This window comes from Planococcus citri, chromosome 5, assembly GCF_950023065.1.
Source record: "Planococcus citri chromosome 5, ihPlaCitr1.1, whole genome shotgun sequence".
NCBI lineage: Eukaryota > Metazoa > Arthropoda > Insecta > Hemiptera > Pseudococcidae > Planococcus > Planococcus citri.
This window is the reverse complement of record NC_088681.1, coordinates 16,880,836-16,893,429: the sequence shown is the minus strand read 5'-3', so window position 1 is coordinate 16,893,429 and position 12,594 is coordinate 16,880,836. Positions and strand designations below refer to the sequence as shown.

At 32.7% G+C, this 12,594-nt stretch overlaps 2 protein-coding genes across 4 annotated transcripts in view; one reads left to right on the top strand and one right to left on the bottom strand.

Annotated features, from left to right (window-relative positions):
• LOC135848813 (uncharacterized) overlaps window positions 1-900 on the bottom strand; it is a 183,522-nt gene extending 182,622 nt beyond the window's left edge. For all 3 annotated transcript variants that reach the window (XR_010559441.1, XM_065368842.1, XM_065368841.1), the window contains exon 1: window positions 341-900. Coding sequence is in view for 2 of the 3 variants with exons in the window: in XM_065368842.1 (XP_065224914.1) it covers window positions 341-433 (93 nt within the window). In the remaining variant the exon portion in view is untranslated. The remainder of the gene's footprint in view (window positions 1-340) is intronic.
• Window positions 901-6,739: 5,839 nt separating this feature from the next.
• Window positions 6,740-12,594, top strand: part of LOC135847060 (cytochrome P450 4c21-like) — a 9,583-nt gene continuing 3,728 nt past the window's right edge. Inside the window, exons 1-4 of the mRNA XM_065366454.1 lie at window positions 6,740-7,162; window positions 7,245-7,348; window positions 7,439-7,520; window positions 7,604-7,792. Of these exons, the coding sequence (XP_065222526.1) occupies window positions 7,003-7,162; window positions 7,245-7,348; window positions 7,439-7,520; window positions 7,604-7,792 (535 nt within the window). The 5' untranslated portion in view covers window positions 6,740-7,002. The remainder of the gene's footprint in view (window positions 7,163-7,244; window positions 7,349-7,438; window positions 7,521-7,603; window positions 7,793-12,594) is intronic.

The window sequence follows — 12,594 nt, the reverse complement described above, 5'->3', positions numbered from 1 at the left end:
ATGTGAATTTTCGAAGAGATTTATGAAATAAAGAGTCTATAACGTGTGATTTACTGAAATGGGTAAACATTTCTACAGAAAGCCAAAAATATACATTCAAACTTTTCGCACACTTTTGAAGAATTTTAATCTATACAGGTCTCCTTCTTGGGAAATACATCATTGATTTCTGATGAGGTTTCACAGCATTTCGAATGACTCTCATTCGCGTAACTGATGCTCAAAAAAAAAACATTTTCGTTGATTCGAGTACAATAATTTGACCACGTTTTTAACCACAATCTAAAAATGAAACTCTACATATATGTAGGTAAAATTTAAAATTCATGCAAAAGCTTACCTTTGACAAACCACCAGGAACCAAGCAAGCAATGGGTTGCAAGCAGCATTCAAAATCTCGGCGAGTTGATTCGATCGATGAAAATTCGCACATCGCGACACAACCTTTAAAAACGAAACGAAAAATGAAATTAAATTAACGAAAAGCTACATCGATCACAATATGTTAAAAAATATACAAACGAACGCGAATGTTTCGATTTTCGAAAATCTTCACATCGCGAAAGAAAACCTTTTAACAAGAAAACGAAAAAATGAAAATACCGAAGACGAAAACAAGAGTCTTTGTTGAAAAAAATTGCAACACGAAACGCGAAAATGGGAAAATTCTACAACATATACAGGAGAACACGCGACTCACACGAGGACGAGATGCTTACACCACCGAAGAGCTCGAAAGACTGATCGTGTGATCGACGATCGACCGTCGACGAAGGACGAACGTAAGTATACTACGAGTACGAGTTGAAGTCGACTTCAAAGGGGCGTCTTAAATGTTCCAAGATGTGGTGCAATATCAGAAAACGGAACATGTGCGCATACACCGCCCGCCTCGGACACCCGACCACTCCACACTACACCAAACACACTACACATTCAACACAGACCCTATAACGCGTATTACTGCGCACGCATAAACGAACTGCGCAATACTTGGCCGTTGGCGCCAGGTCGCCGGATACTTGCAGACGACGACGTGTACCATACAAAAAGCCTTATCTTTTCACTCGTACTCGTCCACTCTTTTTAGTTTTTTATTCGCATCAACAACATCGACAAAGAAATCCTCCGAACACTTTCCAAGAACTGGAATTAATAATTCTCGGTACTGGAGCATGGTGATAGCAACGACGACGACGACGACGCAGGCATTTACAGGATATCGATAACGTGATTTTTTAGGTTTTTTTTTCCTAGAAACTTGCCAAGTTGCCTAAACGATTGCTGAACTAGCTGAATAGGTATTATCCAACTACATACATACATTTTCGTCCTTCGACTTTCCTATATTCCTATTCTTACGTCATCATACCAGCTTCAATCGACAGATTTCGACATCGCCTAATTAATGAGATCCCAATTTGACAAAAAAAACACATCCGCTCGCATTCGCATAAATTCTGTCCAAAGCTACTTTACGAGTGATTATTGTTTTCTACAATATTATTCTACACACGTCAATACAAAGTAATTGAGCCCAGATGGACATTTTTCTCCATTCCCCTCTTCTGAGCATCCATCCACCTAACACTTTAAAATGCCTCATAGCTTCACCTATGTAAGTACTAAGTACAATTAGTCGTACGAAAAAAAAAAATCGAGGGAAAATTGTCCCTTGAAATCTCCTCTACAATCTACAACACGATTACCATCAATTTTTGTTTCAAACAACCGAGCTTAGAAAAATCATTCTCAAAATCATGAGAATCAGTTTTTTTTTTTCATTTTCTGCCGAAATTTACAGAGATAATACAGGCTTATTCCATGCCAAATCGACGGATTTTTGCACGATGGGTGCTCGATTTTTTTTTGGAAAATTAAATCATGCGTAGAAGTTATCAAACGATGACGAAAATGATGCAGACCGAACATTTTTTCGATTTTTTTTTGGCGGAGCTATGGATCTTCAAAGTTTTCTAAAATGGCCGAAATATGGAAAATTTCAGTTGTAAATAACTCCGGTTGTAAGAGGTATAGAATTTTGAACTTTTTCTCAAAGTGTAGTACTTTGAAAGAGGTAATCGACGAAACATGTCAAAATCAGTGTTGGGTCATTCCAGTCCACGTCAATTCGACTAAGAAGTGGTAGAGGGGTTTGGCGATTTTTTTTGAAATTTTTCCTGTGGAAAGACCTTTTGACGAGATGACCAATGGCGCAAATCGCAGCCCTCTAGCCCATTTTTAAAGGGAGCCAGGGGGTGTCAACGTTTTCAGTGAACCCAAAATATCATCCATTTCAGCAGCGGATTACTCGATAACCGCGATACCTACCAAAATGGAACTTTTTCTCAGAGTTAGGGGTTTTAAAAGACTTTTTGACGATATCATAAAAATCAGTGTTGCCAATTTTTTTTCATATGAAAAATTAGCTCGAAAAGTTTCAAAACGTAGTTTTCATATCGTTCCGACTCTCAAAAATTCTGAAAAAAATATATTATGGACAACTTTTCACGCTGAACAACATATTAAAAAATTGGGATAGCATTATGTCGCAAAGTCGATTATAAAAAATTCAAAGTTTGCGAAAAAATGAGATTTTTAAATTTAAAACATGAAAAAAAGTTTTGATTGGTGAAGTTGACCCATTTGACCACTATTTTTACGTATCTGTTGAAAATGTTGAAAACCCCCTCTCACTCGATGAAATGAACTCATCACAAAAAAAAATCAAAATTTGAAAAAATTCAATTTTCAATTGCAAACATCAAAAAAAGTTTAAATTTATCCAGTTATCTTATTTTGACCTCATTCTGACATATTTCATGAAAAAGTTGATAAAAATCACACTCATAGCAAAAAAAATAAAATTCGTTCATTTTTTGAATCTTTTCGAATTTTAATTTTTTTTGTGATGAGTTGCACGAACTTTTTCAAACTTTACAAAGGTAGATCGAAAGATCATGCAAAAATTTATCACCTGTCAAAATTTAAAGTGCTGAAGTGCGTTTTTCGATTTTTGGTAAATTTTTGAAAATCGAATTTAAGCCAAAAATGAGAGAAAAAAATCAAAATTTTACCAAATTGACCAAGAAAACTGAAATTTGGGATATACCCTATTTTCAACATGCCAAATCGATGGGAAACGCTTTCAACCCGTTTTGAGCAGTTCTGGAGCCTCCAGCAGATTTTTGAAACTCGAAATTCCCACAAAATTCCATCAAATTGAAGTTGTAAAGCTAAAATTTATTCTAAAAACTAATTTCAATACGCTACGAAGAACTGCAGGTGAATTTCAAGTCGTTTTGGATCCTCCAGCGACTTTTCGAAAATTCCTGAAGCCTCCAGCAGATTTTTAAAACTTTAAATTTTCACAAAATTTCATCAAATAGAGATGGAAAGCTGAAATTTACTCTACACTTCAATTTTAACACCTTCTGAAAACTACTTCTGGTGGATTTCAAGTCATTTTAGAGCCTCCAACGACTTTTTTGAACATTACTGGAGCCTCCAGTAGATTTTTGAAACTTGAAATTTCCCCAAAATTTTATCAAACCAAGATGGAGAGTCGAAATTTATTTTGCAAACTAATTTCAAAACGCTACGAAGTTGACTGCTGGTGAATTTCAAGTCGTTTTGGAGCCTCCAGCAACTTTTTGAAAGGTTGTATGACGTTTTTTTGAAAAATTGAAATTTCCTAAAAGTAGCTGGAAGCTTCAAAACCATTTGAAACCACCATGTAATCTGCGAAGTAAATTTCAGCTTGCCAACTCCATTTGATAAATTAATGTTGGGGAAATTTCAAGCTCCAAAAATCTACTTGAGGCTCCAGTAATTTTCAAAAAAGTCGCTGGAGGCCCTAAAATGACTTGAACCGACCTGAAGTCGTCTTCAGAGGGTGTTAAAATTGGAGTGTAGAGTAAATTTCAGCTTTCCATCTCCATTTGATGAAATTTTGTGAAAATTTAAAGTTTCAAAAATCTGCTGGAGGCTCCAGAACTGCTCAAAACGGGTTGAAACCGTTTCCAATCGATTTGGCATGTCGAAAATAGGGCATATCCCAAATTTCAGCTTTCTTGGTCAATTTGGTGAAATTTTGATTTTTTTCCTCATTTTTAGCCTAAATTCGATTTTCAAAGATTCACCAAAAATCGAAAAACGCACTTTAGCACTTTCAAATTTTGACAGGTGATAAATTTTTGCATGATCTTTCGATCTATCTCTGTACAGTTTGAAAAATGTTGTGCAAGTCCTACGTTGGAACGCAAAATCTGCGATTTCGGCTGACCTGTATAAATGGCCGCCATTTTGTAAGTAAGACCCTTTTTTTGGCAATTTTGCTATAAAATCTTCCTTAGGATGTCCCCTTTAAGAAAAAAGTTGTCCCGGAGGATCAGCGGGGGGAGAGGGTTGGATTAATCCTAATTGTCATATGCCGGACTATACCTCTCAAAAAAATCACTGCCTTCCAAAATATTTTTACCCCCCCCCCCCCACAAGAACGACTTTTCAATTTTTTTTTGTTTGAACTTTGTAATTTTTTTAATTGGAGTAAGTACAAGTTTTCATCAATTTGAAATCAATTCAATGATTTTATAACCATTCCTACATATTTTTGTTCAAGTAGTTACAATTTCTCATGAGCACATGTTAAAAAATAAAAATACAAAATGAGCTAACTCGAAAAATTAACAAATTCACTATTTCTAGAATAAAATTCTCTCAAATATGAAAGATGAATGATTTTTTCAAAAATTTTAGCAGTGATTTTTCAGGTTGTCTAGTCCAACAAAATTTCAAAATAAAAAAGCAGGATTTCGTCAGGATATTTTTTAAACACTTGGGATTTCCCAAGATGGGAAGGGGGTAGACGAGGCAAAATTTTACATTAAAATTTTCCGCTTTTCCAATGTCTTCAAACATTCCAAGATTATTTTCAAACGAGCAAATATCGAGAATAAGTTTGGGTCATTCCACGCCAAATCGGCGGATTTTTGCACGAGGGGTCTTCGATTTTTTTCAAAATCAGATCATTTGTAGAGGTCATCAAACGATGACGAATGACGCAAACCGGACATTTTTTCGATTTTTTTTGACGGAGCTGTGGCGCTTCAAAGTTCTCCAAAATGGCCGAAAATGGAAAATTTCAGTTGCAAATTGCTCCGGTTGTACGTGGTATAGAATTTTGAACTTTTTTTCAAATTGTAGTACTTTGAGAGGGTAATCGACGAGTGATGTCAAAATCAGTGTTGACACTTTCAAAAACCTAAAAAAATCGATTTTAAAACATATAATTTAAATATAACCACGATGTCCGCCAGTAAAAATTCTGAAAAAATTCTCAGTTTTAGTCCTTTTTATGTAGAATGACATATCAAAAAATTGGACTGGCATCTTTTTTCATTTTCGAGAAAAAAAAATTACAAGTTTTACAATTGCTGCAAAAGTACCATCAGAAACCTAAAAAATGGAAATTTTTGCATTTTTGAAATATTTTACCAATGTGTAGACGATAATGTGAAAAAAATCCCCCTCCCCCCAATTTGTCGACAAATTGACGAAAAATGCATATATTTCACTCTTGAAATAAAAATTTATAGCACGAAAAATGTCAATCCGTTGACAAATGGGGGGAGGGGGATTTTTTTCACATTATCGTCTACACATTGGTAAAATATTTCAAAAATGCAAAAATTTCCATGTTTTAGGTTTCTGATGGTACTTTTGCTGCAATTGTAAAACTTGTAATTTTTTTTTCTCGAAAATGAAAAAAGATGCCAGTCCAATTTTTTGATATGTCATTCTACATAAAAAGGACTAAAACTGAGAATTTTTTCAGAATTTTTACTGGCGGACATCATGGTTATATTTAAATTATAAGTTTTAAAATCGATTTTTTTAGGTTTTTGAAAGTGTCAACACTGATTTTGACATCACTCGTCGATTACCCTCTCAAAGTACTACAATTTGAAAAAAAGTTCAAAATTCTATACCACGTACAACCGGAGCAATTTGCAACTGAAATTTTCCATTTTCGGTCATTTTGGAGAACTTTGAAGCGCCACAGCTCCGTAAAAAAAAATCGAAAAAATGTCCGGTTTGCGTCATTCGTCATCGTTTGATGACCTCTACAAATAATCTGATTTTGAAAAAAATCGAAGACCCCTCGTGCAAAAATCCGCCGATTTGGCATGGAATGACCCTATATAATTTTGTCATTTTCAATTTTTGATTTTATTTTAACCTTTAAGGTTCTTGTAACTGTAATAAAATTGGGCGAATAAAGAACTTTTTTCGAAATAAAAATTTAACAAAAAAATTAATGGAAAATTTGAACAACATTTGGAAAAAAATATACCAATTTTTTGAAAAAGCTATCGAAAATTAGTATTTTGAGGGGTATAAAAACGTTGTTTTCTAATTTTAAAACTTGAATGATTATTTTGAAAAAAAAATTCAAACTTGAAAAAAAAGCAAACGAGGTATGCCAAAGATATTTACAAAAAATGCTGGTATGTACCTATCTATAATTATTACTCTAGAAATAGGAAATAGTAATTCAAGAAGTGAATATAATTTTCACGTCAGTCTAAACAACTCGAAATAACCACATTTGTAATTAAATAGGTATCTAAGTACCTAACGAAACAGCTTACTTATCAACGTGAATACGATCATATAACAGACCTTGAATACCTAATTACCCATACTTATAGCACTGCAGCGAACTATGCATGCTCATTGCTCTATAGATGTTCCAAATATTCCCAACGTGGATGGTCAAAAAATGGTTTATAGATAGATAATCAAACGTTGCGTGGCGGTAAAAGAAATTATCAACTTTTAGTGTGAATATTTTCGTTAGATAGACCGGTCGCGATTATTCAAATAGTTCATTTTCGTCTTCGCGTAATTACGTACTTGACTATTCATCATTGTATAGAGCACTATTCTAAAGTAAAATCGAAAAAAAGTTGTTTTTTTGTGATTAAAAAATAATTTAAAATGATGATAACGTATGGAAGTACAGTGATCATCGTGATTCTACTGGTATTTTTTTATAAAATCAAAAACAATAGGGCATATCAACTCTTAAAACAGTTTCCTTCGTATCCTTTATACCGATTGGTTGGCAGTGCACATATATTACAATGCTGGAAAGATGGTAATTTTAAAGCCATTTTGTGTAATTTTTTTAATACTCGTATTATGGAATTTTCCTAAAATAAATAATTTTTACTAATTAGGCTTACTGGTGACCTTGGAAAAATTACTATCGCCGCATGATCGATTGTTATTCTGGTTAGGTCCTATGCCTATTCTGATTTTGAAGAAATATGACGATATTATGGTAAGAATATTTGAAGTTTTTGAATCAGTTAAATACCAGGTTTATTTGCTACAAAAAAAAAATTATTGTTTTGCGGTTCATTTTTTACAGACGGTATTGAATCAAAACCACGATCGGTACACTTTGAATCTCCTAGAAGAATGGATCGGAGTAGGCATATTAAATGCTAAATGTAAGAAAAATGCCATCTATGTAATGGACATGGATAATCAGTTTTTTTTCTTTACTTCGAGCTAATAATTTAGTTATTTTTAGACGAAGAGTGGAAAAAATCGAGAAAAATGCTATCGCCAGCTTTCAATTCGGAGATGCTTACAAAATATGCGGATGTTTTCCATAGGCAAGCCTCTATCTTGGTTGACGAACTGAAAATACCAGCGGAACGAGGGGAAATTGTCGATGTTTGGGATTATGTCATGAACACGAACCTCAATACTGTCTTAGGTATTTGCATTACTGAGTCAATCGAATTTGCAATTTTTCTAGTACAGTTATGTCAATAGAGAATCACCTCATAGTCCACACTCCACAGTGCAACTGAAAAAAAACCTCTAGAAATCACTAAAATTTCAGTTGGTTCTCAAAGTCGCGCCTTTCTTCGCTCCCTCCCTCCCTCCCTCCCTCCCTCCCATTTCAAATCGGAAACGAACTCTTGAGAAATTATTCGTAAGTGGAATTGGATTAAAATTTCGTAATGTAACTATTCGAACAACTTTCAACGAAAATGACTCGTGAGCAATTTCGAAGAATTTTGCATCAGTAATCGCGTCATGATTTTTTGAAAAAAAAAAATGAAGCATGCAACCTATCAAAATTAGTTGAGATTTTTCAAAATAAGTATTCAAATACTTCGATGAAAATAATTGTTAATCAATTTTAAAGAATTTTGCCCCCCCCCCCCCCAATAGCATTATGATTATCTTGATTTTTGAAAAAGTGCCATGGAACGTATTGAATTGAGTTGAAATTTCACAAAAAAAAAAAAAACAAAGTATTTTGACAAAAATGATTTTTGAGCATTTTTAATGAATTTTGATTACAAAATTGAGTAATTATTGCCAGAATTACTCGAAAAGTCTCATAAAACGAAACAAAATGGGTTAATATTTCCCAAAAAAGATGAAAACTTCGACAAAACTCTATTTTGAACCATTTTGAAAAATTTTGAGTTCAAAAGTGGAGCATGATTTTCGATATTTTTGAAACTGTTGTCATACGACCTAGCAAAATAGACCTATCGACAGAATATCAAAATTTTCAATCTAAACATTTTTTTGAGTATTTTGAGAAATTGAGCCCAATAATGGGTTATGATTTTTGAGATTTCTGAAAAAGTACCATGCGACTAATTAAAATTGGTTAAAATGTAACTAAATAGTCAAATATTTCAATGGAAATAATTTTTGATCAATGTAGAAGAATTTTGAAACCACATTATTGTATCACGATCTTTTTGATTTCAAGTACGACCTATCAAAATTGGTAAAAATTTCGTAAGAAATTCAAAATTACGTAATTCGGCAAAAATATATTTTGTATTTTTTTAAAACGAAATTCGACCCCCAATAATGGAACATGATTTTCAAGACTTTTGAAAAAATTGCTACGCGAATTACCAAAATTGATGAAAATTTTGACAAGAAAATACAAATTTTCAATCTTTGTTACGATAAATCAGGCGAAACGAAAAACAATAAAAATATTTTATTTAAAGTCGTCAAAAAATATGCACGACTAAAAAATCAAAAGGACTTCAAGACCTTTCACATAAAATAACATCAATGATAGACGTATGTAAAGCGAATGACCGCGTCACAACAATATTTACAATCGAAAGACGATTGAAAAAAATATAAAATTTAGGAACCGTTGGTGGCCAAATATTTCTAATAAAACGTAACGAACGAAAATAAAATTTCCCGAATAATAAACGAAATAAATTTACGAATATCTCAACACTCCCCCTTAAAATTAACTACAATAACATGAGTTAAATCTAGCGATAAATACATGAACAACGAAATTGAGATTAATAGGATGAAAATCGTAAATAAACAGCAAAAGCGAAAATTAATGTTGAAATTTAAAAAAATTATACAATATAATCACGGATTATAATTAATCGTAAATATAATATCGCGGAACTAATTAAACAAATGATCTAAGAAGTTTTGTAGTTGATTTTGCCATAGATATTAATAGCAAAACTGATCAAATTCACGAAATCGATAATGTCAGCGTTATTGTACAAAAAAATTACATCGGAATAATCAAAATGAGTAAGCAAGGTGCTTAACATATTCAAGTAAACATTTAAGCACGTTATTCGAACAATCACGCAATTATCCTCATCACAACGACCATTTACAAAATTTGGACCCACCAACCTATCAGAATAATCATCATTCACGCATTTATTTTTAACTGTTATCGCAAATTTTGAATCAAATTTGTTTACATTCAACTTACACAAGTAGGTTTTGAACGCCACCGTACCAATACCCGATTTTTTTTTTTAAATTTGAAAACTTTTTGTCAATCAAAAAATTTTTACTGGAAAAATCACTGATCGAAAATTTAAAAACGTTGACATCGTCCAAAATCATTTTGTTACTCGTAACTTTCAAATCGTCGTTTCTCGAATCGTTTAACACTACATCGTATGTAAAATCGCTACTTTCAACAATTTTGTTTTTAAAAATAAATTTCTCGAATTTAAACCTGTCTTCTGTTTCATCAGACAAAACGATATCGACACAAGAAGAATCAAAACGTTCAAGAATACGAGTACAAATCAAAGGTTCTAACCAAACGTTACTGTCCCAAAACAAGTGTATTTTTCCGTTTTCATCGTACATCGGATCGTATTTATTTATAAAATCAAAATCTTTTTCTGGGCTATGAATCTTATCGATCACCGAACAATATTTAATTGAAAAATTTAGAATCGAATATCCAAAAGAAAAGAACGAGCTTTTTCCAGAAAAATTACCAAATAAACAATCAGAAAAATAAATGTCGTTTTTCACAACCCTACATTCGTTCGACTTCTCGTAATTATCGAATTTTAAAAGCAAATTATTTTCGTTTAAATTTAGGACCAAATTCGCCGAATAATCACCTCTCAAATTATTAACCTGATTGTAAGTTGAATCGTTTCCTCGTACATCAAACTCTAAATTCTCTTTTCTACCAACAGCAAAAGCGACATCGAAATCATTCTTTTTCCCCCCATCGATGGAGCTTTCATCGTAGCTTAATGGCACAATAACTACTGTAAGTTTTACGTAAACATCTATCGAAATTTTGTCAAGTGATTCAACAATCGAAATATTTATCCAAAAAATATTCTCAAAATTTTTAATCCCAAAAGTTAAAATTTCGAAATGGAGAATTCCCAGAATTACATCACTGCTAATTCGTTCGACCAAAAAACGTTTTAAACAAGGTATTCGAAATACTCGTATGACGTATTCATTTAATTGACCGATTTTCACTAAAGTTCTCCAATGAAGACTTTCTTCAAACCAAAAATCCGATTTTTCCTCTAAAATTACCAAAACAACGCTAATCGATAAAGGGAGGTAAACGCAATGTACAAAAGTCCATAAGGAAACGAATAATTGTGAAAATTGGAAAGATAAATTTTCATAAATTTTATCAAAATCGACCAACAGGACATCGCAAATCAAAATTACGTTTATCAACCAGTAAGTAAGCTTTTCAACAGAATATTTACAATCACAAACGTTAATTAATAAATTTCCAAAAATCAAAACGCAATTTTCATCAACGATTATTTCAAATAAATAGACAAATTTTTTCCTTTTTTTCCAGGTGATTGACCTCAACTCGCCATGAACATAAAACGCAGTTCCTACTGTAGTGCTTTCAATAAAACGATCGGCACGGTTTCCAACGAGATTTAAAAAAATGGAAGTTTTCCCAAAAACGTTTCCCACACTAAAATTACCATTCAATTTTCTTTTAAAATTTTTCGATTCGTTTATAATGCAAAAATGATCGTTTGACTTTTGTTTCAAAAAAATATTCGATTTTCGTTTAAAAAGATCAATACCAACATTACCAAAATTGTTTTTACTCTTTTCGGGAGGAACAATAATTTCGCCATCAATAAAATTGTCGTAGATTCTCACGGAATTCGAATTTTCATTATTGAAACCATCTTCGCCGTACCAAAAACTGAAATTCTGGGCTTCTGAAGAAAGATTGCCGTTTGTTTTCTCGTCGTTCTGCGCTTTCAAAAAAAGATCGCCATTCGTTTTCTCACCATTCTGCACGTTTGAATTGCATTCTGCGCGGTCACTCAATTTTTGCGTATCGCTACCACCATCCGAATTATCGTTGTAGTCGTCATTTCTAATTGTCCGCGCGTCGCATCGCTTATTTTCAGATTTTTCAAAGGTTTTCTCCTTGTCGATTACAATTTCTGATTTTTGAAAGGTTGTCTCCTTCGCGATTTCGATTTCTGATTTTTGAAAGGTTTTCTCCTTCGCGATTTCGATTTCTGATTTTTGAAAGGTTTTCTCCTTTACGAATTCGATATCTGATTTTTGAAAGGTTTTCTCCTTTACGATTTCGATAGACTCTAGACAGTCGAATACATCACATTCGTCGATTTTTACTGGTATGCCATTAGTAATTGTAAAACCAAATATATTTTTGGACCCTCCGATTAGTCGCTTAAACAACATTTTTCTCGAAAAATCGTTGAAAGATCGTCAACTTTAAAAAACCAACGTCTCTGCTATCATGTTACGATAAATCAGGCGAAACGAAAAACAATAAAAATATTTTATTTAAAGTCGTCAAAAAATATGCACGACTAAAAAATCAAAAGGACTTCAAGACCTTTCACATAAAATAACATCAATGATAGACGTATGTAAAGCGAATGACCGCGTCACAACAATATTTACAATCGAAAGACGATTGAAAAAAATATAAAATTTAGGAACCGTTGGTGGCCAAATATTTCTAATAAAACGTAACGAACGAAAATAAAATTTCCCGAATAATAAACGAAATAAATTTACGAATATCTCAACAATCTTGAACATTTTTTTGAACTTTTTTGATGAATTTGAAGCCCAAAATTGAGTAAATTTTCCAAGTACATATTATAGTATGTACATAAATAATATTTAGAGCTGAGATTTTTATGCCTTGCATATTTTTGTATATGAACTAGAAAAAATGCACATTTGATAAGATCTTCTCGAATC